General features: G+C 42.1%; 1 protein-coding gene across 2 annotated transcripts; it reads right to left on the bottom strand.

Moving 5' to 3' along the window:
* Positions 1–341: 341 nt before the first annotated feature.
* LOC120406436 (sushi, von Willebrand factor type A, EGF and pentraxin domain-containing protein 1-like) lies at positions 342–26232 on the bottom strand. 2 transcript variants are annotated; one of them, XM_039541321.1, is made up of 9 exons: positions 25941–26232; positions 14863–15348; positions 12966–13101; positions 10790–10878; positions 9782–9845; positions 8458–8546; positions 5845–5957; positions 4675–4831; positions 342–1098 (listed from the first exon to the last, which is right to left on the bottom strand). In XM_039541321.1, exons 1-9 carry the CDS (start codon positions 25993–25995, stop codon positions 947–949), a joined length of 1341 nt encoding a protein of 446 aa, XP_039397255.1. In that variant the 5' UTR covers positions 25996–26232; the 3' UTR covers positions 342–946. The 2 variants fall into 2 exon arrangements, with proteins under 2 accessions (XP_039397255.1, XP_039397256.1); XM_039541322.1 differs by lacking the exon at positions 25941–26232 and adding an exon at positions 22709–22838.
* Positions 26233–27075: the final 843 nt, after the last annotated feature.

Here is a 27075-nt window from a genome sequence, read left to right as displayed (position 1 = left end):
TATAATAGTGAGCAGCTTCTGCAGCCAGTTCCATTGGGGACTAGCAGCAAACACTGGAGAGATATTTTTCCATAATTGCCCACCACTTTCCCTACAGATACCCTCTCCCAGTTATGGGAGAAGGGTGAATCTGGGATCATGCAGCCAGGGGCGGCTCCAGGCACCAGGCGCGTGCCTGGAGCAGCAAGTTGCGGGGGCAGCCTGCTGGTTGCTGTGAGGGCGGCAGCAGGCAGCTTTCGGCGGCGTGCCTGTGGGAGGTCTGCCAGTCCCGCGGTTTCAGCAGCAATTCGGTGGTGGGTACACTGAAGGCGCGGAACCGGCGGACCTCCCGCAGGCATGCCACCGAATCCGTGTTACCGGCAGACCTCCTGCAGGCGTGCCGCCGAAAGCCGCCTGACTTGCCATGCTTGGGGCGGCAAAATACATAGAGCCGCTCCTGCATGCAACTTTCTCTGGCCCACTCCTGCTTAGGGGAAACAGTCATGTTTTGGGAGTGGAAGAAGAGATTCTGTATGTTCTTAAGAGGAATTATGTTTGTGTTAAGTCCTGCCATGGTAGGAATAGCTAGCATACTGTAACGAGGCTATGTTATATGATGCTAACGCATACTCACTTACAGTATTGTCTGTTGTTGAAATTGAGAGGATTGCCATGACACACAATTTTCTCTCTTGGCAGTGGGAGTGATAATGCGTAAGGATGCACCTATTCTTATTCTTGAATTAAGCCAGACCTGCACAAATCAAATCACTTTCTAAGTTTCATTTTTGTTCATTCACAGCTACAATTAAATGTTTTGGCTACTCAAACAAATCCCCATGGATTAATAATGTCTTACATTCTGCCCAGACACCGTCCTAAATTCACATCTATCAAATCACCAAACATGAGAATAGAAACTGAGAAAAGGCTTGTGATTTTTGCAACTCTGTACAATCCTAGCCAACTACCAGCCAGCATATACTGGTTCTGTGCGCCCAGTCACACCGTAAGTTGTGTATGGCCTCGCTCCTTTTGAAAGTAATGGAAATTTTAAAGTTTTCCTGCCATTTTCTTGCCTTTGTTTCAGAATTATTACAGACACAAGAAGGACTCCACCTGGAAAAATGAACAATGAAAATTATTTTCAGGAGGGAAGGGAAAAAATGTCAGAAGTAATTTATTCTGAGCTTTATTGATAAAGCAGTCTCACACTCTGACAACGTAAGGCTTTATTTTCATTTAAATTAGTGCAAATTGATTTTGGGTAGGTATAATTTCACTTCTCAAAACACAACTTTGAAAGTGCAACTCTACTATGAAAGGTGACTATAAAAATGATCTTATTCAAATCTCCTTTTTGATGTGCAGTCTCGTAGGCAGACTTGAATGACAAAATTAAGTTGGCTACTCTTTCACTCCTGTTAACTTTTCTTCTGTGCTAGTAGAAAGAGGGCTGGATTCTATTTAACATGCATCACCAGAATTCTTTTTCTGAGTTGGTTATACCTGTGCACATCTATTGAAAGACTTGGCTGAGAAATAAGCTTGACCTGCAGAATCCTTATAATCCTATAATGAGGCACAAGGAGGAAAGAACCCAGATTGACTGATTCTAGACTGAGTGTTCAGGATTGTCAGGAAAAAAATTACTTCTAAACTGAACATACTGGACATGGAAAATAATTGACATATATCAAGTTCTGCTATGCTATTTTTAGTTGCTTTTTGGCCAAACCACACCAGAGAAACTGATCTTAGTGACACATGCTCCTCTGCTGTGATGCACCAGCATGCCCACCCAGGACAGAACCTTTGAACCTTTATGAAATATTCCCTGGTTCTTGTGAATTTGGTATTTTTCTATTTAGTCCTCATTCAGGCTAAACTCCATTTGAAATACATGATTTAACTGAGTGTTGAATGGTTTTCTTCAAAAGCATCTCTGATGGGAAAGCCCAAGAGTGGTAGGAGGTGACTCCAAACTGGACTGTCTTTTTCACACAAGCCTTTTTTTAATATATTTTCATACCAAATACCTATTTTAACTGCTACCTTCGTGACAATTTTGGAACATATGCAGCTCCTGACTCTTGAAATGCAGTTTTGACCAGCTGAAGGAGGAGAGGATCCAGCCTTCAAATGATTTCCCATCTTGGCCAGGCAAAGCCCCAATTGATTGGCTGCCTTCATCACATCCCCATCTACTGAGGAAGAGCAGCCAATCAGGTCCGCTGCAGGAAGCAGGCTCTCCCTTTTCCTCTTGGAAGCTGAGGGGAGGTTTTGCGGGAGGGGAAGAGGTGGCACTGAGGGGCTGACACCGTTCTCACAAGGCAGGGTAAGAAGGGAGCAGGATAAGCTCAGCAAGTCAGGGCAGCTCTGCTCCTCCTCCTCCTAGTGAAAAATGGGTCACTCTGCTCCCCACACACACACATTTCATGCACCCGCCCCATCCCTGGATCACCCCATGCCTAAGAAGAGGATAGCTGTAACTGCTGTCCCAGGCCTGGGTGGGGAGTGGAAGAATCCTTGGAGGAGCAGAGGTGCACTGAGGGGCAAGAGGCAGGGATGGGGGGTGGTGAGAGCGGGGGGCAGAATTATTTGCTGCACTCAGGCAGAGATTGGGGCTGGAGCTGGGACACAAAATTAAGTAGAATGGGAAGAAGCTGGTAGCTCCACACCATCAGGTAGCCAACAAGAGCTCCTGATATGGGGGTCAAAACAATCTTGTATAATTTGGGAAAGCTGGCAGTGCTGTTACTGCCATGTCTTTGAATATGTATCAATGTGGATCCCACTGTAGATGCACATGTGCTTCATGCATGAGATCAGATATATATATTTTTTTTAATGGCAGTGTCCACGGGCTGTGCAGGATAGGGTGGCTGTGATCCTCCCTGAGTTCCCTCTTATTGCCCATGGCAGCAAGACAGAACCTGGTACATGTCTGACCTGCTAGTTCTTAGCTTTGACTAAATTTAATCAAACCCTTCATATAAACCTTCAGAACTCTTTTGACTTGGGATCAACAATGACACTTATTCCCTCAAAACTCCTACATGACAGCAGCGAGGAACTCAGGGAAATAATTAAGGAAGGCCAAATTGGCTTTACAGGCAGTAATGGATGCCTCTGACATAGCAGCTAGATCTGTGGCCTTGGCAGTGATGCTGTGTAGAGCATCATGGCTCTAAGTATCAAGCATGCCTAGGAAGGAGTAGGCCATGAACGAAGACCTGCCCTTTGAGAGTGTGGAGTTACTCAGTAAGTATACTGAGGCTCAAAGGCCACAAAAAGTTTTGATTTCAATGACGAGGCCTCACTGATGACAATCAGTTTAATTGAAAACTTCCCAACCAGCAATGTGCTCAGTAATGACCTTAGCTTCACAACTGTCTTTCTATTGGCCATCACCTCCGCACAGAATCAACGAGCTACAAACCCTTAAAGCAGGACCTCCCTACGCATCCTTAAAGTAGTCTCTAGAGCACACAAAATTAATTCCTCTGAAAACAAAAATACAAGGAACAAGCAGTGGCCAAAAGAAGAGAACCCACACAAGAAATAAAGAGTGGAAGGGGTATGTCATCGGCAAGATCTTTAATACGGCGTGCAACAGTATTATCTGACAACTGTACAGCATCAATTTTTTTACCAGACTGCTCGCTCAACATGCATGTTACAATATCTTTCACTCAAGGCTTGATAGATTAATGAGATCTATCAATAACTGGAAAAAGAGTTTTATGTTAATTATAGTCATTCAAAAAGCGTTGTAAACTACACTTCAAATATGCCAAATCTAAAATTAAAAAAAAAATTAAAGACCTTTTTTTTTTTAATTACAATTCTTTCACGGAACATCTATTCACATCATGTGGAACACCAGTGTTCCGCAGAACACAGTTTGGGAAACACTGCTCTAGAGCTTCACCTGATTAGTTGAGTAAAGCACCACATTGGGTTTTTCCTGAAGTCACATGTAATGCAAGCTACATTTGATGGATGTTTGCAGAGCTTTATTCTATTACCAGGACAGGACTAGACCTTTTTAGTCTATCGCCTGATCTCAGTGGCTATATCTGGCTTGTTGAACGGCCAAGCTATCTCATCGCAGAATTTCTAAATAGGTTACACAGTGTCTCTCTACAAACTATCAGGTGTTCAGCCTCTTTCCCTCTGATTATTAGGGCACCCTCCACCAAGGCACAGGCAGCATTTTTGGCTGCTTCAGAAATGTGCCAATATGTAACAGCTGTAAAGCAGCAACGTGGGACAACTCACTGACTTCTGTCAAATGTTACACCCTTGACTAGGCTAGTGGTGACTAGACATCGGACAGCAACCCCGGAAGTTATTCTTATGTCTTTAAAGCTGCTGTCCATATTTCTATCATACTGTACTATTGTGCTTTTGGGCAATATTTTAGGGATATTAAGAAATCTAATTAAAATAGGCTAGAGCATCCTAGGAGGCCCCATAATTAAGGCACAAAAAATTAATTCCTCTGAAAACAAAAATACAAGGAGCAAGCAGTGGCCAAAAGAAGAGAACCCACACAAGAAATAAAGATGTCAGAAAACTAGTCAAGAATATACCACCAAGAGGACACCTCCACTGTTGATTAAACAAGAAGTTACCCAAGCTGCAGAGTGGAATGTATTCCACTTTTACTATAGCATAAATACTACTCACCTGCTGAAGAAACGGCTAGTAATACAATGGTTAGAGGAGCCAGTTCACAAGAGTTTCCTGCCTTATAAAGAAATGTTTCCATACAATATTGTGGTTGAGTGCTCCCAGCTGGGCAGAAGGCATTAGAAGGACACGCAATTGGGTTCACATCTGGACTCTAAGGAAGTGAAAATACAATATAGGTAGTTTCATCAGACAGGTAAGACTGTATTATTTGTTAAGCACTGACACTGCCCAGCATGGTGCAGGACACTAAATAAGCCAGGAGCAGTGGGGGCTGAAGCTGGGAGCTGCACTGGGACGGACGGACACACACACACACACACACACACACACAGCGCTTCTGCCTATACACAGCGTCTAGCTACTCCCTACCTGCACCCTGAGCTACCCCCCTCACTTCACACAGCCCCTAGCTACGCCCTCCCTGCACCATGAGCAGTTTTCAAACATTTTGAACTGAGTCCCCACTTTGAGTTTTATTTTTGGTTGTGTCCCCACACAGCCCAGCTGGGCTGGGTGACCTGAGTGAGTCAGAGGGTGGAGGTGGCGCTCCCTCCCTGGACCCCCAAATAGAAGTAAAACTATGCCTATGCACAAGAGTCCCCCCCGGCCCAGAGCTCTGAGTTACCCCCCCCCCCACTCCTGCTGGGCCCTGGCATTTTTAAGGCATGTTGAGGGGGGCCTCAGCAGGAAAAAGGTTGAGAACCCCTGGTGTAGACAAGCCTGAAATTTACAGCAAGTGAAGAGTGGTAACTTCAGGTTGGTTAAATTAGGCTCAAGTTATTCATGGGTACACTCAGGATGGCACCATTATTTGTAGGATTTAGAGCAACAGGTCTCTTACACAGCTTTGTCCATATTTCAAGTAACACAATTAATGGGCCACTTTCTAGTCTTTAGTTTTCCCTAAAACTCCCAGTGGAGGATCAGTGGAAGCTTCATGTGTGGAACAAGGATAGGTACATAACTCTAGAGGTGGCTAACATTTGCAATGACTCCTCTCTAACATGGCTGTGTTTACATTTTTTTTTTAAGCAAAAAAAGCTAAAAGAACCCTACAAGGGAAGGGGATTGAATAAAGATGGTGTTAATTAAAATGTATTCAGCTTGTAATAGATCAGCTACATTTGGTAAGACAGACCACTGCTGCAGCTTAGAGAGACTTACAGGACAGTAATAATTTTCTGGGCATTTGTCACAGCTCTCCTTGCCCCTTCGTACTTGGTATTCTCCTATATTGCAGATTTCACATTTGCTGTTGCTGGGGCCTTTATATGTACCTACAAATCAAAAGAAGCACAAAATGAAGGGTAGGACTAGACTACTGGGACTTTTGGTATCAGTGCATGGTTGACCTGTGCTTTAAAGGAGAGAGTAAAAATGCTGAAAACATTTAATGCACAAAGCAAAAATTGGTCTCTCAATTGGTCTATGCTGATGGGCAGAGAAAACTAAAAGAGAACACATGGGCTTGAAGAAGGAGGAAGCCTGCATTTTTAAACTTGGCAAATAGAGTTAGTTTGAGTCATGAGTTCAGTAAAATACAGGGAAATACTATTCTGCATTTTCACATATTTCAAAACCAATGATGAGAACAAGCTGCAAAGTTCTATACTGAATCCAAAGTTCAGTGATGTTTGTCTATAATTGTGGGTTGAATCCATCTCTTCTATCCAACTGAAAGTTGATAGCTGTTTAAAAATTGTTAAATGATTAATTTTTTTAAATTTTCTGAACTTCATATGTTCATAAGAACTGTGGGTCTTTTAAAATTGTGGGACTATATGTTTGCTGCGTTAATGTTTAATGCGTCTTGTATATTTAAAAACACTACTTCACTATATCAGAGGGGTAGCCGTGTTAGTCTGGATCTGTAAAAGCAGCAAAGAGTCCTGTGGCACCTTATACACTAACAGACATAGTGGAGCATGAGCTTTCGTGGGTGAATACCCACTTCGTCGGATGCTTCTACTTCACTATAGAACTTCCTGGTGTTTTTTAGCTCTGCTGCAGGGGCTGTAGCATAATGCCATATCACTGACTTGTATGTGGTTTGGTGTTTATATAAGACAATATTGAATAGAGGCTAGAAATCACATTTCCTCATTTTCCCCTTCATGAGCTTCCCCTGCACTGTTTGTTTATAGACTTAAGCCAGGTCTACAATGTGAGTACTAGCATAGGAATATCAGCATACTATCCCAGCAAAGCTCTTCTAGTGGATGCAGCACTTAGTGACTGTGCTTTTGCCCGTATAGCTTAATTCATTTCTCCTGAGAAAAATAAATTATAAATTATACAGGCAAAAGCACCGTATTAGGGGCTTTTTGCTGGCACAGTTGTATCAGTCAGGGATTACACCTCATCACACTCTGGACCAACGTAGCTATGCTGGACAAAGTCTGTAGTATAAGCCAAAGTCTGGCCTACTATAGAATACCCCTGGGGGAATTCTGTGCCACTGCGTACGCACAGAATTCATGTCCCCCGCAGATTTCTTTTTCTCCACAGAATATAGATTCTGTTGGAGAGGTGCTGCAATTACAACTTCTGCCTACCAAGGGCTGCTGTGATGTCAGAAGAGAGGGCAGCCAGCTAGTGGAGAGGGAGGGGGAAGAGGCTGCATTCCTCACAGTGGGGTCACGTAAGGAGGCATGGGAGGAAAAGAGTGGGGTTCTTGGCGGGGGAGGGGAATGGGATCACACTGGCGTTCAGAAGGACTAGTGGGGGGACAGCCTGGGGCTCAGGAGCTAGTGGGGTGACAGCATTGAGACAGGAACTGAATGGGAAGGGGGCTGCAGGGCCACAAGGCGTAGGGAGGTTGCAGGGCCATATGAGGACGGGGCAGATGTGCCTGATGGAATGGAAGAGGCTAGGGATCAGCCAGGGTCTGAATGGAGGGGGCTCCCCAACTCCCTAATAATCCCCCCCTCCCAAAAAAAAAACCTGTTCCATACTTCTCCCACCCACACCCAACAACCCTCCAGGTTCACTCCCAGGCTCCTTCCCTCTTCCTCAGCTATTCCATTACACCGGACTCCCCTAAGCCTTTGCACTGCTTCTGGGAGGTGCAGGAAATACAGTTCTCTATTGTAGTTTAAATGAATTACTCAGAGTTCTGTATTAATATGCCTAGTAGGGAATCCATTTGTCAAAAAAATTCTTGAACTATTTTATTTTTGGTCTGTATTGTTAGACATACTTGCTGACAGGTATTTTGAAATAAATTACCAAAGTAATTGAAACTAGCATGATTATAATGTGTTTTGACAAATAAAATATGCAGAATTTTTAACTTTTTAACACAGAATTCCCCCAGGAATAAGGAGAAGTGTTTCTGAGTCTGCTGTAACCAACCTAGGGTACTAGTGAACGAACCCGTTGCTGACCACCAGGGAAGGGGATTGAATAAAGATGGTGTTAATTAAAATGTATTCAGCTTGTAATAGATCAGCTACATTTGGTAAGACAGACCACTGCTGATGTATTGGTCAAAATCCAGCCAAAATCCTGATGTATTGATGCTGAAAACAGTTTGCCTGCCTGCATGGTAAAAATAAAAGTTGCAAGAATTTTTCTGCAATAATGATGAAATGGTGTGTTCTGCAAATACTAGCTGGTAAACCCATTTCAGCATTGTTGCTGAGAACAGGTGCCAGCTGCTGGCCAGTTTTCTAGTAGAAGTCAGACTAAAGCTTCTGCAAGTTTTATTCTCTAAATAAGGCTCATTGTCCTCAGCCAGAAAATATCAGCGGCATTTCCCTTCTTTTAATTAATTACCTGGCAGACAAGGTGCACATTCTTCAGATGCTTCTGTAAGGGCCTCTTCTCCAGTGGGGCAAATTGTACAATTGCTGCAGTTGGTAGTACTTTGGGGAGAAGAGGAGAGAGGAAAAGAAATATACAAATATAGCTAAACTCTAGCTAAATCATCTGATACAGCATGTAAACTGAATATCACATTGAGCAAAAGCTGACTAGGTCTAAACTACTTGGATGTTAATGCTGGCTTTATTTCCCCTTCAGTCCTTAAATTAAGAACTGAGGCCTTTGTCTATATTAGGGTTTTAGCCAGCTGTGTGGCTGCATTGGTACAAACTTCTAGTGCAGACCCCCGTAGCTGAGGTAAGCTACACCAATGCAAGTCACAACTTAAAGTAGTGCAGCACATCTACAGTAGGGATTTGCATTCAAGTGGCTGGCACCCTAATGTACACAAAGCCTAGGCCAGAAGGTAGACATCAAAAGAAAACAGAACAGGGAAGGGGAGAAAGAAAAGGGGAATGGCCTTATGGAATGTGAAACCTTCACAGAATACTAATCAGTTCTGATAACTTCTCAGCATCCAAGCTCATCACAAATAGAGTGTGTCACTAAATGCCCCAGCTTTCTTAAAACAAAAGACCAGTATTTGCCAGCTCATTATTACTTATTTTCTTTTTGACTCTTCCTTCCCCCGGAGGAATTTTTGTTCGTGAATTCTCAAGTTCCTCTCCATCCAAAATGACTTCGTGCCTTTGTACAGAGGAGTTTATCTGCTGCCCTCTTCTCCTCCTCCTTCGTTACCCGGTGAGTTTAATCCTTAATATAAAACCACATCTTGGACTGTGGTGTGACTGTCAACTGATGGGAGTTTCTAATTCTATTCACTTGTTGGCTGCTTGTCTTCCGCACAACAGCGTAGTCTGGGAAGAAGGGGAATCCTGAACTGTAACCTCTGGTGCAGCAGCTAAATAGGTTGCCATTGCACCATTACTGGGCTAGCCTCATGGCACCACTGAAACACATGTATAGGGTCACCATTCGCTCATCATCACGGACCCACTGAATTTTTAGGATCTTTTACCATAAATCAGTGTTCACTACAGTATCAATTTCAGTTAAGGAGAACAGAGTTTTGGAATCTTCAAGAGACTCTCTCTCTCCAAACAGCCAGGTCCCCCTTATAACATTGCTCAGCAGGGAGATATTAATTGATCAGCGTGAAAAACAAGGATGTCTCCCTTTTTGCCAGTTGAATTGGTCTCTTGAATCATTTGCCAATAGTAAAAGAATCCTACTACCCTTTCCCACACCCTTGAAAAATCATATATGAATTTCTTACTTGCAAAATGATCCACGTGGACAGGGCATGCAGAATGCTGAATTTTTCTGGAAGCTGAAATGCCCTAAGGAGATAGAAAAGAGGAATCTTCCCTGTAATGTCACCAGTCACAAAATTACCAAGGTTACAAAGAGTTAAGATGATTCTCACCAATGATGTGTAAAACCTTGTTGTGTGTTCTCCTGCCAATGATTTTAGGGAGAGGGGTGTTTGGATTTTTTTTTAAGGAGCCCTAAAACCAGGGTAGTATCATAATGACCTTGCAATACTAGCATGACGTCTAGGAGGTTCAGACACTCCACTTCAATCTAGGGCTATTGCCAAGATTTAAAACTCTGTCAGGAACTGCAAAATGACACGCTGTGCCCCTGTGATGCGTAGACAGGCCCTGCAGAGCTGCTGGTGTTGCAGGGAGGAGCGCTCCATCCCCATTTTACATTGAATCGAGTGAAGGTGAAAAAGGCTATTGACAAAAGTGCCGTTTTGGGTATAGGCTACCAGCAAGTTCTCAAGGGTGTGCAGTTGCTGTCCTACCTTCCCATACAAAAGCTATAGGGAGGAATGTTTTGCCTGGACTGAGGAAAGGCAACTGTGCTTCTGACCCAGTCATCTGAAGTAGGAGGAACTTACACTTGTCGGGGTACATGGACACCTGGCCTCCCCCTCTGAAGAAAATCAAGAGGACTTGAAGAGAGAGAGAGACCCTACAGGAGGGTTATCACAGGCTCGTACAGGTGTGAGGGGGAGCATACGCTATTTTGTTACACACAAGAACAAGGCGATATGCATGGTTTCATGGCAATTTTTCCATCAAATTAGAAAAACATATTAGAACAGTCAAAAGAAATGGAATCCATAGTTCAGGTTTTTTTGGTCTGAAAAAACAATCCTGTTACTAAATGCTACTTTTTCTTTTAAGTAATCTGTTACTGTAACCAGTTATAAGAAAAATCTTGTACATTCTGGCATCACAGCACACTTTGGAGGTGAGTAAGAGTCAACGCATACCTTTCCCACATGGTCTGCAAGCTGGTGCCCCAGCCTCATTGGAATAAGAGCCAGGCTGACAGGGCAGGCAGACAACACTTTTCGTTAAACTAAAAAGAAAGTTAAATCAAGTTAGTTCCATTTTATGTATTTTTCATGAGGAAAAAAAGTTTCAGTCACATTTAAGCTGCTTAAATGGAAGCTTCTGAGCTTGACAGGCCTATTTGCTTGCTTGTATATTGTGCATCTCTAGGAAATACAGAAATAGTTTAATGAAGGTGAGGCAGTCCAGAACTAGCCTGAGCTTTAAACCTTCAGTTAAGAAATGAAGTTCTCGGTTGCATTGTTACTAGAGATGGTTTATGCGTTTCCTGCGGTGGGCTGCAAGCTTTACAGAGAGTTATGGGTGGGACAAGATTACAAAGTCCCATCCTCAAGGAAGTTAGGCCAAGATTTTAAAACGGGTGCCTGAAGTTAGGAGCCTAAGTTCACACTCAGGCACACAAGAGGCCTGATTTTCAAAGGTGCAGAATGCCCAGCATCTACCATAGATTTTTATGGGAGCTGCTGGGTGTTCAGCACCTTTGAACATCAGGTCACTTCAACAGAAGCCTCAACCAGGATTTAGGAGTCTAGGTATCCAGTTTTGAAAATCTTGGCCATAAAGCCTAAATGAGACCTGAACAGGAGCTGGGGATGGTAATGAAATATGCTCTCTTTTTTTTTTTTTTTTCAGGAGAAGGGGTCCATATACTGGCTAATGCGTTTCTTATCGGCAGATCCAAGTCATACCACTTTTCTAAATGAGGAATTTCCTTCTCAGTTTGATCCCTCTCCTCCATGCCCCCTTAGGTATCTTTTCCCATCCCCTATTACTAATGGTAATTAATGCCACCTTGGAACTTGCACTCTGATCAGATATATCATATTGTTACTGATTCTGAGGCCCCGTAGAATTCATTGCATACCTGGCTGGGGGAAAGAGGCACTGAATGCAGGTTCACATTGCAGTGGACTAGCGGCTAGCTCTAGCTGGGATTTGTATTAAAGGTAAAAATTAGGAGACATAGATTAAGTGGCAGAAGTATTTGTTCTTGGAACTGTGAGATCCTTATTTAAGGCATCACTAGCCTGACTGAGAAACCTGGTAATCTCTCAATAGCTCAGGAGTCCAATTGTGGCCATTGTAATAGTTTAATTGCAAGAATTTAGCTTGGCCTTTGACAGGGGACCACTCACCTGCCTTAAATTAAAGTCACCAAGAGAACAAGCTACTGCAGAGCCCTCCAACATCCATGGGGGTTTCATAAACTGGGATGAAAGAAGAATTAGCTGCTAAACCACAATCAGCTGAAACTTTTAGTACCCAGTGACAGGACCTCTTATTAAAGTATGCCAATGCATTCTACAGCTCTGAGGCTGCCTGTAAACATTTGTATATGTCTAATGTGTGTAAATGGCCAATACATGCTTCCAAATGAAATATTTGCACACAGACGATCCGTGAGTCACAAGTGACCATGCACACGAGGCAAAGATCTAATTTCTACAGGAGACATAAAATAAAGCAGATGAGCATAGACAAATTACAGCGGCAACCAAGTCAACGCTGCACTATACCACAGGTCTCACTTAGGTTATGAAGTCTGGACAACCTGAGGACTGGTTTCTTGGGCCAACACATGTATTTGTAGGCATTTTGATAGTCACGGTAGCACCTTGCAATCATTAATTAATTAAGCCTCAGAGCACCTCATTGAGGCAGTGAAATACTATCCCCTTTTACAGATGGGAAAGCTAAGATGCAGAGACAGAGGCTACAAGACTCCTTTGAATTACCCAGGAGGAAGTCCGTGGAAGAGCTGGAGCAAAAAACCCACATCTCTTGCGTCCCAGCCTTAGTTTTTGATTAAGTAAAATCTTGTGTTTTCTACTGTTGGGAAACCCCATTAACACTGCTCCTGCAGCCTAACTGGGGGCAGCAAAAGAGATCCTTCATTCCAGGAAATGACTAGCAATCATGTTTATTTCAGTAGTGCCTAATGGTGAAGCAAGAACAAGGACCTATTGGTCTAGGCAATTGTACAAACACAAAGTAGTAGACGCCATTGCAATGAGAGCGAGAGAGAGAAAGAATACACAATCTGTGCCTAACCACAAATGCAATCCCAATCACAACAGTGGTCTAGAGACTTACTTAGTGTAATATCCTTGTGGGCAAAGCAGACATGACAGTTTTCCAGCTCGAGGCTGATAGTGACCCACTGGACAGGGTATGCAAGCAATAGGGTCTGCGCAGAAGCCCTCTGAGCAGCAGACACAACCCAATGTCTCTAAAACAGAATAAACATTTTTTTAAAAATGACATTTGTATCCAAAGATAAAACACCAGTTTTTAAAACACAGATCAATATCATGAATGTAGAAATATCTTTCTCTAAGTAGGCCTCAGACAACATTATCACAATTTTGTCCTCATATAACACTATAGGATGGAAAACAAAAAATATTGAATTTTATCTTAAAAATCAGATTTTAATAATCCCAGAGTTCTGCTCAAACTGGCACAAGAACGATTGTTAAACAGAGAGTAGGTTATATAGTCGAGGGTCTCAAATCTGTTGTCTCCATTGTGTAATCTTTATAGTTAACAAGGCTGGTTTTAATTTGAGAGTCCAGGAGGTTTTTCCTCACCCTCAGTCGAAAAAATAAATCGAAAAAAATTACTTTTGATCATTGATTAATGTAAGTTTAGCAAGAAATAGAACTGAAGCAGAAAACCCCAAAGCAGAGAATTCTGCCTTAAGGAGAAAGTCTTTTGAGCATGTGACACTTACTGTTCCCACAGCATAAAAATTCTATCAGTCTTAATTCTACAAAACTAGTTTATTCTACATAGAATAATTATGTAGGATTTTCCATACCAGCTCTTGGTCCTCAAATCTGTTATCCTTCGTCTGGCAGGAGCCAGTGCCTGCTACCTTGCAACAGAGCATGTGGGACAGGAAAGATTATAACGGACCCAATTGTACGAAGTTGTATACGGTGGTGTTGGCAATTAGTTCCTGATCTCTGCAAGGATTGTCTCATGCCTCAAAGCATGAGAGCTGGTTATCCCTCTCTTACCATGCCCTGATACATGTTTTATTATTGATCCTAACGTTATCCAGTCTGGTTTTAAAAATTAAAACTATGGTATTTATTTGACTGACCTCCTGCTATAGTGAATTCCATAGGTTGACCACATGTGATATGAAGGAGAATTTCCTTTGGGGTGATTTTTTTCATTGTGGAACATGAATCCTTATGAAGAGCTGAATACTCTAGGCATTAGCACAGAGCAGGTATTCAGTATTGTGTAGGGATGGAGACGATGGCCCCACCAGCCGGCTGGTTAGTGGAAACATTTGTTTCTGGGCTTTATATTCATCTGAGCTTTTAATTTCATTCTTATTGCCTAAAAAAGTGAGCTTAAAAATAAGAAAGAAAGTGCACACTCACCCTTACAGGTGACCTGCAGTGGGGAAAAGAAAGGGGGGGGGCAGGTTGCCCTTTTTTGCTTCTTTAAAGAGTATGAAGGGGGTCTGGAAAGGCTTATTTTTTTTCTTGTTTGATAGTTTTTACTTTAGAAAATCAGAAATGTCAAGTCTCATTGCTGAGGGGTTTCCTGTGTAACAGAGGTGGACTGGGAGCTCTCTGAGCATGTAATTGAAGGGGTAGGGATACTGAATCTTTAATGGAGGTTTCTTTCCGATTGTTTGAAACAAATAGTTTGAAATTGTTTTTGTTCATATCTACCATACTTAGAATCACTTCCCCCTCTCAATTAGCTATGTTTCACCTGCATTGTGTTTTTAGGTTGTAATTCTACCACTTCTTCAATCAACCATGGAGTCCTCCAGGTTAGACAGGGTGGACAAGGCCTGATGTTCTAATGTAAAAAACAAGTAGGGGGGGAAATCTGAGCCCTTTTTTTTTTTTTTGTGGCATGATACAGCAATAAAATCACACACCCAGTTTTTGTCCCTTTTGCAATCACCTCTATAGACAAAGTAAGAGAGCTGCAGCGGGGAGGGAAATCTTCCGAATCTTACCATTGCTGGGAAACGTTCCTGGTGAACAAGCTGTACACGCTGTTGTGTTCACTGCACTGCAGTTTGTGGACTCCATGGTGGTTACGAATGGAGTGGCTGATGGAACCCCAGCAGACGCTGTCACGTTTGGAGCAGTAGACAGCATGCTGGTAGGTACTGTGCCATGGGAGGTAGCTGATGTTACCCCAGCCGACTCTGTCACAGCTGATGTTGGTCCTGGAGAAACCTGAACAGTGGTCCTATTTGGAATAGTGGACACAGTTGCAGTTTGGGTGGTGGACGAAACCTCAGCAGATACTGTTGTGGCAGATGGCACCGTGGGGTTTGCAGTGGTTGACAGCACTTCAGCTGTTACTGTTACAGCTGTAGTAGATACCGTAGAGACCCCGACAGTGGTTGCATTTGGAGCAGCTGACGAAACACCAGCAGATACCAGTGGTGATCCCGTAGAGACCTGGGCAGTGGTCGTTTGTCCAACAACAATACCTAAGAGGGGAAAAGTTACTGTTAGTGGTTCAGTTAGTGTACTCCATCTGGGGAGACAACTCCATGGAGACTCATTTATCTAGCAGTTCACCCAAATCCATTTGCTTTTTTGATGTTCGTTTGGAAACATTTTCTCCATTATGTTCAAGAAGTGATGCAGAGCGAAGCAAACCAGATAAAAGTATATACAGTAATTAATGGTCTAGAGAAGGTAGATCAGATGCTTCTATTCTCACCATCTTATAACACAAGGAGACCTTCAATTAAATTAACAAGCGACAAATTCAGAACTGATAAAATATTTTTCACAAAGTGCATAGGTAGACTGTGGAACTCATTGCCACAGGAAGTTGTTGAGGCCAAGAACATAAAATCCAGAAAGTGATTGGATATTTATATGAATAACAAGAATATCCAAAATTGTAATAACACGCATTGAAGGGTATATTGAACCTCATGCTTCAGGGCTAATGTCAATCTGTAAATCTCATCCTGATCTCTAATAGTTAATGGGAGGTGAATTATCTTCATCTGCCCACTGTGGGGTTCTTACACCTTCCTCTGAAGCCCACTGTTGGAGACAGGTACTGAACTAGATGGACTTGTCGTCTGGTCCATTCCATTTTATTCCTTGTATTGCTCTTATCACCAGGGTATCTGAGTGCCTTTCACTAGTGCATTAAGGGATGTGCCTAACATCTGTAACTTATATGGTTCATCGTCTCTCATATCTCCTCCCCAGGGGGAGAATTGTGTGTGCAGTGTAGTGTTTTGTTTTGGTAGAGTTTTGTTTTGTTTTAATGTCCATGCTGCTTGGTATTTTCATTGGAGAAGGCAGGTCACAGAAGTGAATTTTGCACTTGGAGTTGAATGTGATGAGGTTTGTGATGGTCCTTAGTTCCTGGAGAAGTTCATTCCAGGCTTGGACTGGCCGCCTGAGAAAGCTCTGTCTCATGCACAGATGAGCTTTACCCTTATACTAGAAAGTTGCATTGTGCCTAAGGAACGAAGTTGTCAACCACAGTCTTCATCCTGGTGCTTTAGGTGATATTTTTAGATATCCCAGACCAGCCCACTGAGTGCTCTGAAGATAAGGCCCACACCTTCAGGTTTGATTGAATATTTTCAGGGAGGCCAGTTTAAAGAGAGTGGAGAACAGGTTTGATGTGTTTGAGGTAGCCCATTTTGCTGAGCAGATGAACTGCAGTGTTCTGTACTTGGTTGGAGTCTCCTAAGGGCTGGTGACTTCTTGGTGAGCCATATTGTATTGCTGTAGTCCCAAGGAGGGGTGACAAAGATGATCAGGTCATTGTCTGCCAGGGTGGGACAGAGAGTCCTATCCAACCAGAGATGATAGAAAGCATTACTTATAGTTGCTGCTCTGTGAAAGCTTAATGTCAGTGAGGAATCCAGGAGGACTCCTAAATTATGGACTGAACTAACCAATAGTAAGTATGCGCTTGAACCAAAGGAGACCGCCCCATGGCATCAGACTCTTCAAAGTGTTTTTCCCTGCCCACCACTTTAGCAATTCCTATGTTCCTAGAAATGGAATGAGTCTCATACTGTGGAAGTATCTGCAGGCAATCCACAGTACCTGGGGCAGAACGAACAGCACCCCCAGCATTATATTTGAATTGCAGGAGCTGTTCATTGGAGGATGGTGCATTTTTAAAAATATAATCTACAAGTCTGCATGCAAAAAGTCTCCTTTTTACTCACTGGGTCACCTTTAGGGCATCATAATTCTGAACTATATCAGCATCTCTACAATGCTTGAATCAGCATCTGAAAAGTTCTATTCTGTAAGGTTCCTAATGCTTTCGCTTTTACACTGCGCATCTTTGTGTGTTTGGAGAGGTGGATTCCTCAAAATCCTACAGGAACAATTGTGATTCAGATTGCTTTGCTGTTACATGTAATAGGTTAAAATATGTCTGCTTGCTAAAAGTGAAATCTACAAGCCTTTGACCTGGGAGTAGCCATTTTGGCCCTGTTACCCATCGTTGAGGGGGAGAAAGACCCATTAAACTAAAAAGCAAAGAGAGTAGCAAGATGATTTAAATTTAGCAACATAATGATTAAGGCATTTCAAAAAACAGCAACAGCTGTCACATCAGTGTAGGAGGAGGGAGTGCAATAGATCAGGAAGTTGGCATGGGGATTTTTTAGGTACTTTTTACAATAACTAACTGCTGCTGCTGCTGAAATTGTGTGAACGGATACCTCTCAGATGTAAAACACAATTATGAGACTAAAGGATTTCTTTGTTCCCACCTCCTCAACGCCTTAGCCCAAGAATCATCATTGTTGTAACTTACATCAGCGTCTGGAAGCTGGATCGGGCATAGATACAAAATGTCCAAAAACTGCTCACAAGTTATTGTGCTGGTGTTAAGAGAAATTAATTAAAAATAAACAAAATTCTTTTCCTAAATGGCTAGGAATTTAGATTTGAATAAGTGGACAGATCTTGATACTAGATGTAAGAAATGTAAATATTGTTAAAGTGTGTAGTACAAAAATAACTTCTTAATTTTCAGAATAAGCCACTGATTCACACACCATCATTTTATTTGTTGAATTTTCTTCTGCTTCACCTGATGTTTACCCACCTTGTCCTACTCAGGACACATTTAGGAGGCTCCAGCATAAAGGGAGTGTGTGGAACTTAAATGTAAGTAGCAGGGGAAAGGACAAGTTTAAACAACATTTAAGAACTGCTGCTGCAAGGTTCAGTTTCAAAGAGGTGAATGGATCAGTTTGGATCAGAGATATAAGCTATGGAAATAACAGGACATGTACACCATGGGGAGGCTGCATGGTCTAGTGGGTATGGCACTGAACTGCGAGTCAGGAGACCAGGATTATACTCTTAGCTCTGCCACTGACCCGCAGCGTGGCACAAGGCAAGACACTTCACCCCTCTGAGCTTCCTTTCCCCTCCACCCTTTTTCTGTCTTGCCTATTTAGATGATGGTTTTTTTTTTCAGGGCAGAGATTCTCTCTTACTATGTGTTTGTACAGCATGTGGCACAATGGGACTGCAATCAGCTGGGACTGCTGGGGTTACCGAGATGTAAACACCACCATCCTCATGGGAATTCAGTTGGTTTGTAACCTAAGGACATTTGAGAAATATGACTAAAATACAGAATTTAATTTCTACAACAGAATCACGCAGCTGAACAAATGGGTCCATTGACAGTTAATCTTTAAGAACTCTGGCCTTTTAGTCATATGAAAACTGTCTGTTAAGGGAACTTTTCTGTGCTTTATAGAGGTTAGCATTACACTGACACTAACTTCTTTGTTGATTTGGAATCAGAGATCTACAATTTAAAAATATTTAAGCAGAGGAGTACCTAACATCTTGACCATTCTCCATGCATGCTCCGTATTGATTGTTGCTTATCTAGTCTGTTAAAATTGTAAGCTCTTAATGGCATTTTTTCCTAAGAGCATATTCAGTGCTTAGCACATTTAGGGTGCTTTGCAACAAAAGCCTTTGTAGCAAATTAGATTGCTACGATCATTCAGGCTTTCTCAGTGCTGATCCTTTTTTTCCTATTAACTTTATATTAAATTTTATATATATATAAAATACACACATACACACACACACACAGAAATAACAAACTATAGGTAAACTTCTCATAATACATACACTTTTTATAATAGATTAACCATTTGCTACTTCACCTTAGCTATATTTGAAACATTTATATAAAATATGAATAATCATATATATGTATGTATATCAAATGTAATCAAAATATAAATCAATTATTTCTATTACACAATTTACAAGCACAATTTGTTTATAAAACTCCCAACTGGTTAAAGTAAAATTATTAAAATAAGATAAAGAATAGAAGCAAAATTCAGAGAAAGGGTGATAGAGACTGGGAGGGAAGGAAGAGGATAGAGAGGAGGGGGGAAAAGGGGGACCATGCATTTAATAGGGTCATTCAGATACTTCCAGAAAAGCATCTCACATCTCTGAGAATGTTCCTTGGGTATTTCTGGTACAGTATCCAGTTCTTTCCATGGTGGCCAAGCTTACAATACTATGCTCCAGTCTTCAATTGTTGGTCTTTTTTTGGATTTCCAGATTTGTGACACTAGGCTTTTAGCGATTATTAGTGCTCTGATGAGCCAAAGCTTTTCAGATTTATTCAACTTCCAATTAACACCCATTAGCTTTAAGATCATATGTTTCTCTCGTAACGCAATTTTATTTGATAGGAAGAAAATTAATTCTGCAATTAAGTTGTGTCCAAAACATAAGGGTATAGGAGCATTCCCAGAGCATCTGGCAGTGGTGCCCAAACTTTAACAACCTATGAACCCCTTTCACTAAAATAACGTGTCTCACCAACCCCCTCCTAAAAGTGAATATTTCCAGGGATTTTCTCCTTTACCTGAGTATAAATTATAAAAGCAGTGATCTTGGAAATATAAAATTTGTTTTTATGACATGCTTATTACACACTATTTATTATTATTTATCACTACAGTATTTTTATTACATTATGAAAACGGTAACACTCTTCCAAGATCTCACTTTCGTAGCTTGTATCACTTTGAATAAGCCTGTTATAAGACACGGCTCCTATGTTTCATCAAGGAGTATCAGATGTGAAACAGCAGGAAGGTATTTAAGAAGCCAACTGAAATTGTGCCTCCTACACAAGCATTCAGGTCTTGAGCAGTCCAGGCAAACAACGCACATTACAACAAAGCTTAAACTTGTTTTTAAAATTATTATGAAGAACAATACTGGCTGCCTATTTAATTTTAAAAACAGCAAAAAATATCCACCTCCTTTTTCATTTCTTATAAGGAGTCTTGAAGTTTAAAGCTCCTCAGTGTGATAGCTATGCTTGCTTTGATCTGCTTAGCTCTTGGAAGTCCAGGGGCTCTGGGCTGCTGGCCCCATGCTGCCCAGGGTTCCTATGGACCATTAGGAATTTTTTTCCTGAGATCCCCCTGTAACATTTCAGGAACCCCCAGGGGTTCACAAACCCCAGTTTGGGAACCACTGGCATATGGGTTAAGTTAGCACCTGCTGAATCAGAGTGCCAACATTTGTCTGGTTTAGTGGCACATGTTTTGAATAGTTGGCAAGGGAGCCAATGCAGCCTCTATATGATTTTCTGCTGGATTAATCTTAAATGGAGGTCAAAGGAACAGTTTGGAGCACTGGCTAAAAATTTTTTCCATTGGTTAGCAGACAATAACTGGCCTAGTTCTTCCTCCCGTTGGTTTTTTTTTTTTTTAGGGCATCTTTGTTTAATTCAAATTTGCTAGCCAAGTGTGCATATAGTGTTGCCATAGGTCTTGGCAGCCTGAGTGATAGTTGGAGAAGTGAAAGCAGTTTAGGTGGTCGGGGTAGTGCAGGCAATGGGGCCAAACAGATGGGAGACACCATGTTTCAGATGGATATATTGCCACTCCTTAGCCTCCAGCCTGAACCTTTCTTTTAATATTGTAAAAGGGAGGAAGGTGTCATTTTCAGTAAATCACTTTCCTAATACAATCTGGCCAAATGATGGGGTTTTACAGAATTTTGAGGTATCCCAAAGAGAGGCCTTGGTATGTAACATGGGGTGATTTTTAAGTTTAGCAGACAGAGGACACCAAGTATATTTGGCTGCCACAATAGTTGGTGATTGTTCTTTAGAGAATCAGTAATAATCCCAGGAGCACATTGGGAAGGGGTAAAGGAGAAACCAATTCAGCTTTCAGAGGGAGCCAATCCAGGCCTCTACAGCTTGAGGGAACGAGCCACTGTGCTGCTTGGCTGAGAACTATTGCCTGATGGTAACGTTCAAAGTTGGGAAATCTGAAACCACCTTGTGACGGGCTGTGCTTACTCCGCACTAGCCCAGACAGGGTTAAGCCCCGGGTATTGACAGCAGAAGTCCCGCCCCCTGGCAAGACTGGGCATGCTCCAAGTGCTCTAGTAGTATAAAGGGAGGGAGAACAGCTCATTCTGGGTGAGAGGCTGCAGGGGAAGGACCTGCCTGGGAAGCTCCTGCGGAGGGCCAGCCACAGCCTCTGACTGCACCGGAACCAAAGCCATCCATGGCTCACCTGCACCCCGGTGACTGGAGGAAAACCTGGAGCTGACCAGCCCCGCTGAACACAGAGGACCCGATGTCTCATGGGAAACCCCAACACAGACTCTGGTAGGAAGTGACCCAGGGATGGTGATGGAGTGGTACCTCCCACCCAGGGAAACTCAGCATGTTTCAGTAGGACTCCCCCTCTGAGTCAGTGGCAAGCTGCTACGCCACTGTTAGGGCCCTGGGTCAGGGCCGGTGGAGTTGGGTGGGCCTGGGCCCTCCTACTGGGGCTGCCACACCCCATAAGGGGTGCCCCAATGCCATAGACTCTGGCCGCTAGGCCGCGCTGCCCTGCACTGAAGGGTGGCGCCATAGAGTCTGGCCACTAGGCTGTGCTGCCCTGACCCTAGGGGTGTGGACCGTCACACCCCTGTTTTGACAAAAGAACTGTAATCTCTCTAAAGCGAGCCTGGGTTTGTTACCAGCACCACACAAGAAGGACTGAATATGGTGTTAATCTTGATAAAATAAAAGTGAGAGGAATATGGATAAGGAGGGAATTCAGAATAAAAACGATCCTGGGAAGGGAATTCATTGTGAGAGTTGGTGCCTGCCATCTATTGAAATTGCTAATGGCATGATTAATGCAGCTAGGTTAGCCTTGACTACCTCCAATTTATGTTGTAGCCAGAGAATGTCGGTTATCTAACGTTTGTAGGTATTTGAAATGGATTGATCTGGATTTTTAATAAATAGGAGGATGTCATCTGCATAGGGAAGGATATTTGTCTGAGACCCTGATTTGATCCCTGGAATCCCTTGGTGTTTCCTAATTAGTATTGCAAGTGGTTCTAATGCTAGATTGAACAAGAGTCAGGGGATGGGGAGGGAGCATCCCTGTCTGATTTCTCTGAAACCAGTCAAGGAGTGTGTGTGTGTGAATATTGTGCTATTTGTTAGGATACAAGAGTTGTTTGGAATATAACAGCTTTATCCATGAAATAAAGGATTTATCCAGGGTAAGAAACAGATATTGCCAGTTCACTCTGTGAAAAGCTATCTTTGCATCAAGTGAAATGATTGCATGGAGATTTCTAGAGTGTTGAATGCCATAACTGACGTGTATTATTTGAACTATGCATATTTTATTAAATCCCACCCAATGGGGGTGAACCATATCACTCATTACTTTTTCAAATCTCTTAGCCAATATTTGTAAAAATATTTTTATATCAGTATTGATTAACGGGCTGGGTCTATAGCTATGACACTTTTTTGTGCATCCTTACCTGCTTTATGTATTCCAGCAATCAGGGCTTTCCTCAGAGTAGGAGGTAACATACCTTTCTTGAAGGCATCTTCGTAAATGTATTAGAGCAGGGGTCAGCAACCTTTCAGAAGTGCTGTGCCGAGTCTTCATTTGTTCACTCTAATTTAAGGTTTCACGTGCCGGTATTACATTTTAATGTTTTTGGAAGGTCTCTTTCTAAGTCTATAATATATAACTAAACTATTGTTGTATGTAAAGTAAATAACGTTTTTAAAATGTTTAAGAAGCTTCATTTAAAATTAAATTAAAATGCAGAGCTCCCCAGACCAGTGGCCAGGGCCTGGGCAGTGTGAGTGCCACTGAAAATCAGCTCGTGTGCCACCTTTGCCACCCATGCCATAGGTTGCCTACCCCTGTATTAGAGCTTAAAGGCCAGAATTGCTTTGAAATGTTGATAGAATTCTATCAGTGGGCCATCAGGGATGGGGGTCTTGCTAGGACTCATTTCCTCCATGGCCTTGATTATTTCTTCTGATACTGCTTTTCTGAAATGTGTGGGACTCAATGCTGATCCTAATCAGAAACAGCAATTCTGCAGTACCTTTAAGGAAAGGCACTTTGGTGTCCATACCTTGACCAAAGACCAAGACATGGAGTCCCTCTCTTCTGACTCAGCCTTCCTTAAAATCTAAAGTCAATTTTCTCCCCTTGGGAACACATGCCAATGAGCTGCCCTGGTTCCAATTCCAGTTTTGTTAGATGGATCTCACAATAAGCTGAGTGGTGCATGTGCATTGGCTATAGCATACCATTGGGCTCTCCTGGAATAAATTTTCAGAAGGAACCATTATGATCACCTAGTATGACCTGCTGCAGAACAGCTCCTGGATATTTGTCTTGCCATGGAAGTTTGTCTTCAGCCACAGGTACTGACGTAGATTTAAATTGTCCTCGCCCACAGACAACCTGCCAACCTGAAGCATATTCTCACCAGCAACTGCACACCGCACCATAGTAACTCTAGCTCAGGAACCAATCCATGCAACAAACCTTGATGCCAACTCTGCCCACATATCTACACCAGCAACACCATCACAGGACCTAACCAGATCAGCCACACCATCACCGGTTCATTCACCTGCATGTCCACCAATGTAATATATGCCAGCAATGCCCCTCTGCTATGTACATCAGCCAAACTGGACAGTCTCTAAGGAAAAGGATAAATGGACACAAATCAGACATTAGAAATGGCAATATACAAAAACCTGTAGGAGAACACTTCAACCTCCCTGGACACACAATAGCAGATCTTAAGGTGGCCATCCTGCAGCAAAAAAACTTTAGGACCAGACTTCAAAGAGAAACTGCTGAGCTCCAGATCATCTGCAAATTTGACACCATCAGCTCAGGACTAAAAGACTGTGAATGCATCCGAAGAAGTGGGTATTCACCCACGAAAGCTCATGCTGCAAAACATCTGTTAGTCTATAAGGTGCCACAGGATTCTTTGCTGCTTAAATTCCCTGGATTGCACAGGACTGTTGACATTTTTTAAAATTTAAATCCTTTGTTGAAAATAGCTATTTTATTCAAAAACTGTGGGTGGAGGGAGGAAGCTGTCAAATTTTCACAAAACCATTGAAGTTTCTTATTTTTCACAGAAATCGTGCTTTTATACAAGGTTTTTTATCCAACATTCTAGAAATTGGTGCTGAAATGGTTATTGAAAATTTTAATTTACTGAATTTAATGATTTATTCTGCTTTCTAGAGGGAAGGAACCATTTTTTAAAAGATCACTAAAAATACAGCTAAAAAACCTCCAGAAAGTGTTGAAGATGGGACAGCTCATGCCAGCTAGGCCCCCCAACATTGACCAAACAGCCTTTATTTGTCCTGGAAATTCTTTTGAACTCTTTCAATTACAGAGACAAATTCTTCCTGACTTACAGTATTTGCAACCATTGATATGTAAGGTAGGCAGTCTTTAGTCTACAGTTTGCAAATGAAGCCTGGTGGTCTGCTGGATTTCCTTCCTCTGCCCTCCTCTCCATACACTGTCTGCAAATCTGGTGAAAATAATCATTCAAATCCAAGTGAAATAAATCAAAACAAACCTACATATCTAGGTGAGTATATTTTTTAAAAAACACCTTTTGTTTTACTAAAGAATGAAGAGGTGAACAAGTGGCTTCTGAGTGGGAGAGCATCCATATTTGCTTAACTCCCAGCAGAGCAGGGACTGCAAGTCTTGCTCATTTATGAGTTATATCTTTGTCAGACAGATAAAACTACAAAGTTAGTTATTTGAGCAGCTTAACGCCCTTGTACATGGCTTTAAAAATGCAAGCCTGCCCATTTCAATGGAGTAGCAGGATGTATTATTATTTGTTTGTATTCTGGCAGTGTGTTGGAGCACCAGTCATGCCCCAGAGGCCCCTGGCACTAGGCAGGACAAAAAAACTGCCCTCGTCCCCAAGAGCTTACAATCGAAAGGTATAGGCCTCCACCATGCGGACAGACAACGCCACTTGGCATAAATATGATACATATTGTAAAGAATACAAAGTTCTTGGAATCCCAACAGTAAAAACACTAAAACTAATATAAAATATTTATTTAGAGACTAAACAAAGGGACAATTCTGCCCTCAAATACATGCACAGCTCCCACAGAGTTCAATAAGAGTTGCTTTCATCTGAGGGTGACATCTGGCCCATAGCATATCATCTGTTGTAACAGAAAGATAAGTATGTAAACCCCTCTTGCAGTATGTTTGGTATCTATGCTTTGCTTTGCAGAAAGACTCTGATTATTCTGTGTACCTTGGAGCTGCGAGGGTCATTTTCTAAGACTTCCTCCTGCTTTTTTGCCATTCTGCAAGCAAAGTACTACAGAACATTCAGGGTTTAGCTCAACTCTCAAGTCTTTCTTCCAAAATATTTAAACATAGCTGAGCAATGTGCTCAGCCACATGTTGTTGTTCAGGGGCGTTGTACCAGCTGACTGTTGCTGTATATATTTATATCCAATTGCAAGACTAAATGCTTTTAATCATGTCTTTGCAGCCTCTTTTCCTTTCCTCTGTTCCCTCACCCTTTTCCCTGCTGTTAAACATTGCTTCCGAAACCAGTAACTGTATGAAAATGCAAAGCCCCAGCGTTCTCCCAGTGCAGCAGTTTAGAATCCTAACTAGTATCTTTCTAGACCACAAAGAACAAGTCTCACATTTTAAAAGTAGTTACTCACCCATCAAACAAGCTGCACCTAAACTCCAAAGCAGAGACCTGGGACAGGAACCCATTTTCCAAGCGGGTCACGGCTCCTCACTAAGGGAGAGCAGCTGCTAAGCTCCTACAGCTAACCGTTTGTCCTTTTTTTAGTTTTTCTTCCCAATTCCATCACCTGACTCCGATCATGTGGTTGAGTCAAATCAAACCCCCACAACAAACTAACCAGGATTTACTCATAGACTGAGAAGGGCCTTCTCAGAAGTGTCTTGTGTTTCAAAAGCACAAGTCCAAACTAAATATTGTGCAGAAGGGTTTCTGTTCACTCTGAGTACCTGCACTGAAATACAGGTAAAAGAGAAGCTTTCTGAAAGGAAGCAAAGAGCAGAATAAGCAGCTGTTGGATCCAGCATACAGAGCTCAGAGGGGCTATGAGGCTGGCTGCCGTCCAACCCTCAAGTTCTTAACCTCATCGACAAGCATTACATCACTTTTGACATACTCAGGATTTCCGATAACAGGATAAACAAACAGCCCAAAGAAGGTCTCTTTGTAACTGACTCTAAGGGTGATGTAACTAAGGACAGATGATTTCTGTGGCCAACCTCAACAAGTTTACTTGTATGACAAAAGTTGCCAGAGTTGATACGTCAAATATTTGTGAGTAGCACAGATCTTACAATGCTTGATAGGTGAGAGGTTTAATGAACAAATCCATGTCCCATTGCTGCCCCATTTGTGATTCAGGCATAGGCTGCAAGATGATTTATTATTAGAGGCTGGTTTCTGCTATCTCTTTTCTTTGTTGCCTTACACTCAGTTCTAGTAGTTTTGAGGAAGTATCTTATATACTTTCATTTTATATATTTAACTAGAAAATCTCACTGTTTCAACTTTTCTTTTACCATATTGATTCCAAAATCAATCCTTGGGTTTCCAGTGTATTTGTCTCCCAGTTTCTAGTATTGCATGATTGCAAGCGCTGATTGTATATTTGAAAGGGTCTGTCTGTGGTTTGTGTAATTAAACTGTAGTATGGTTAGTGTGAAACTTCAGTGGAGGATCGATAGCTGTTAAGCTTATTGTGGTTTTGTTTTTTAGTCTGTTTTTCCCAGTAGGGAGTCATTTAGAGCTAAATATAGGGTCCGAGCACT

The sequence above is a fragment of the Mauremys reevesii genome, linkage group 5 (genome assembly GCF_016161935.1).
Source record: "Mauremys reevesii isolate NIE-2019 linkage group 5, ASM1616193v1, whole genome shotgun sequence".
NCBI lineage: Eukaryota > Metazoa > Chordata > Testudines > Geoemydidae > Mauremys > Mauremys reevesii.
Note: the sequence above shows the minus strand (reverse complement) of the source record. Positions and strands in the feature narration are given on the sequence as shown.

Bases quoted from the DNA above. Each gene is read 5' to 3' on its own strand.
- LOC120406436 (XM_039541321.1), bottom strand. From the start codon at position 25,995: ATGGGTTCCTGTCCCAGGTCTCTGCTTTGGAGTTTAGGTGCAGCTTGT. The intron at 9,846-10,789 runs GTATGCGTTGAC...CTATCTCCTTAG, and splicing joins TTGCAGACCATGTGGGAAAG to GGCATTTCAGCTTCCAGAAA. The intron at 5,958-8,457 runs GTAATTAATTAA...TTTGATTTGTAG, and splicing joins ATGTGCACCTTGTCTGCCAG to GTACATATAAAGGCCCCAGC.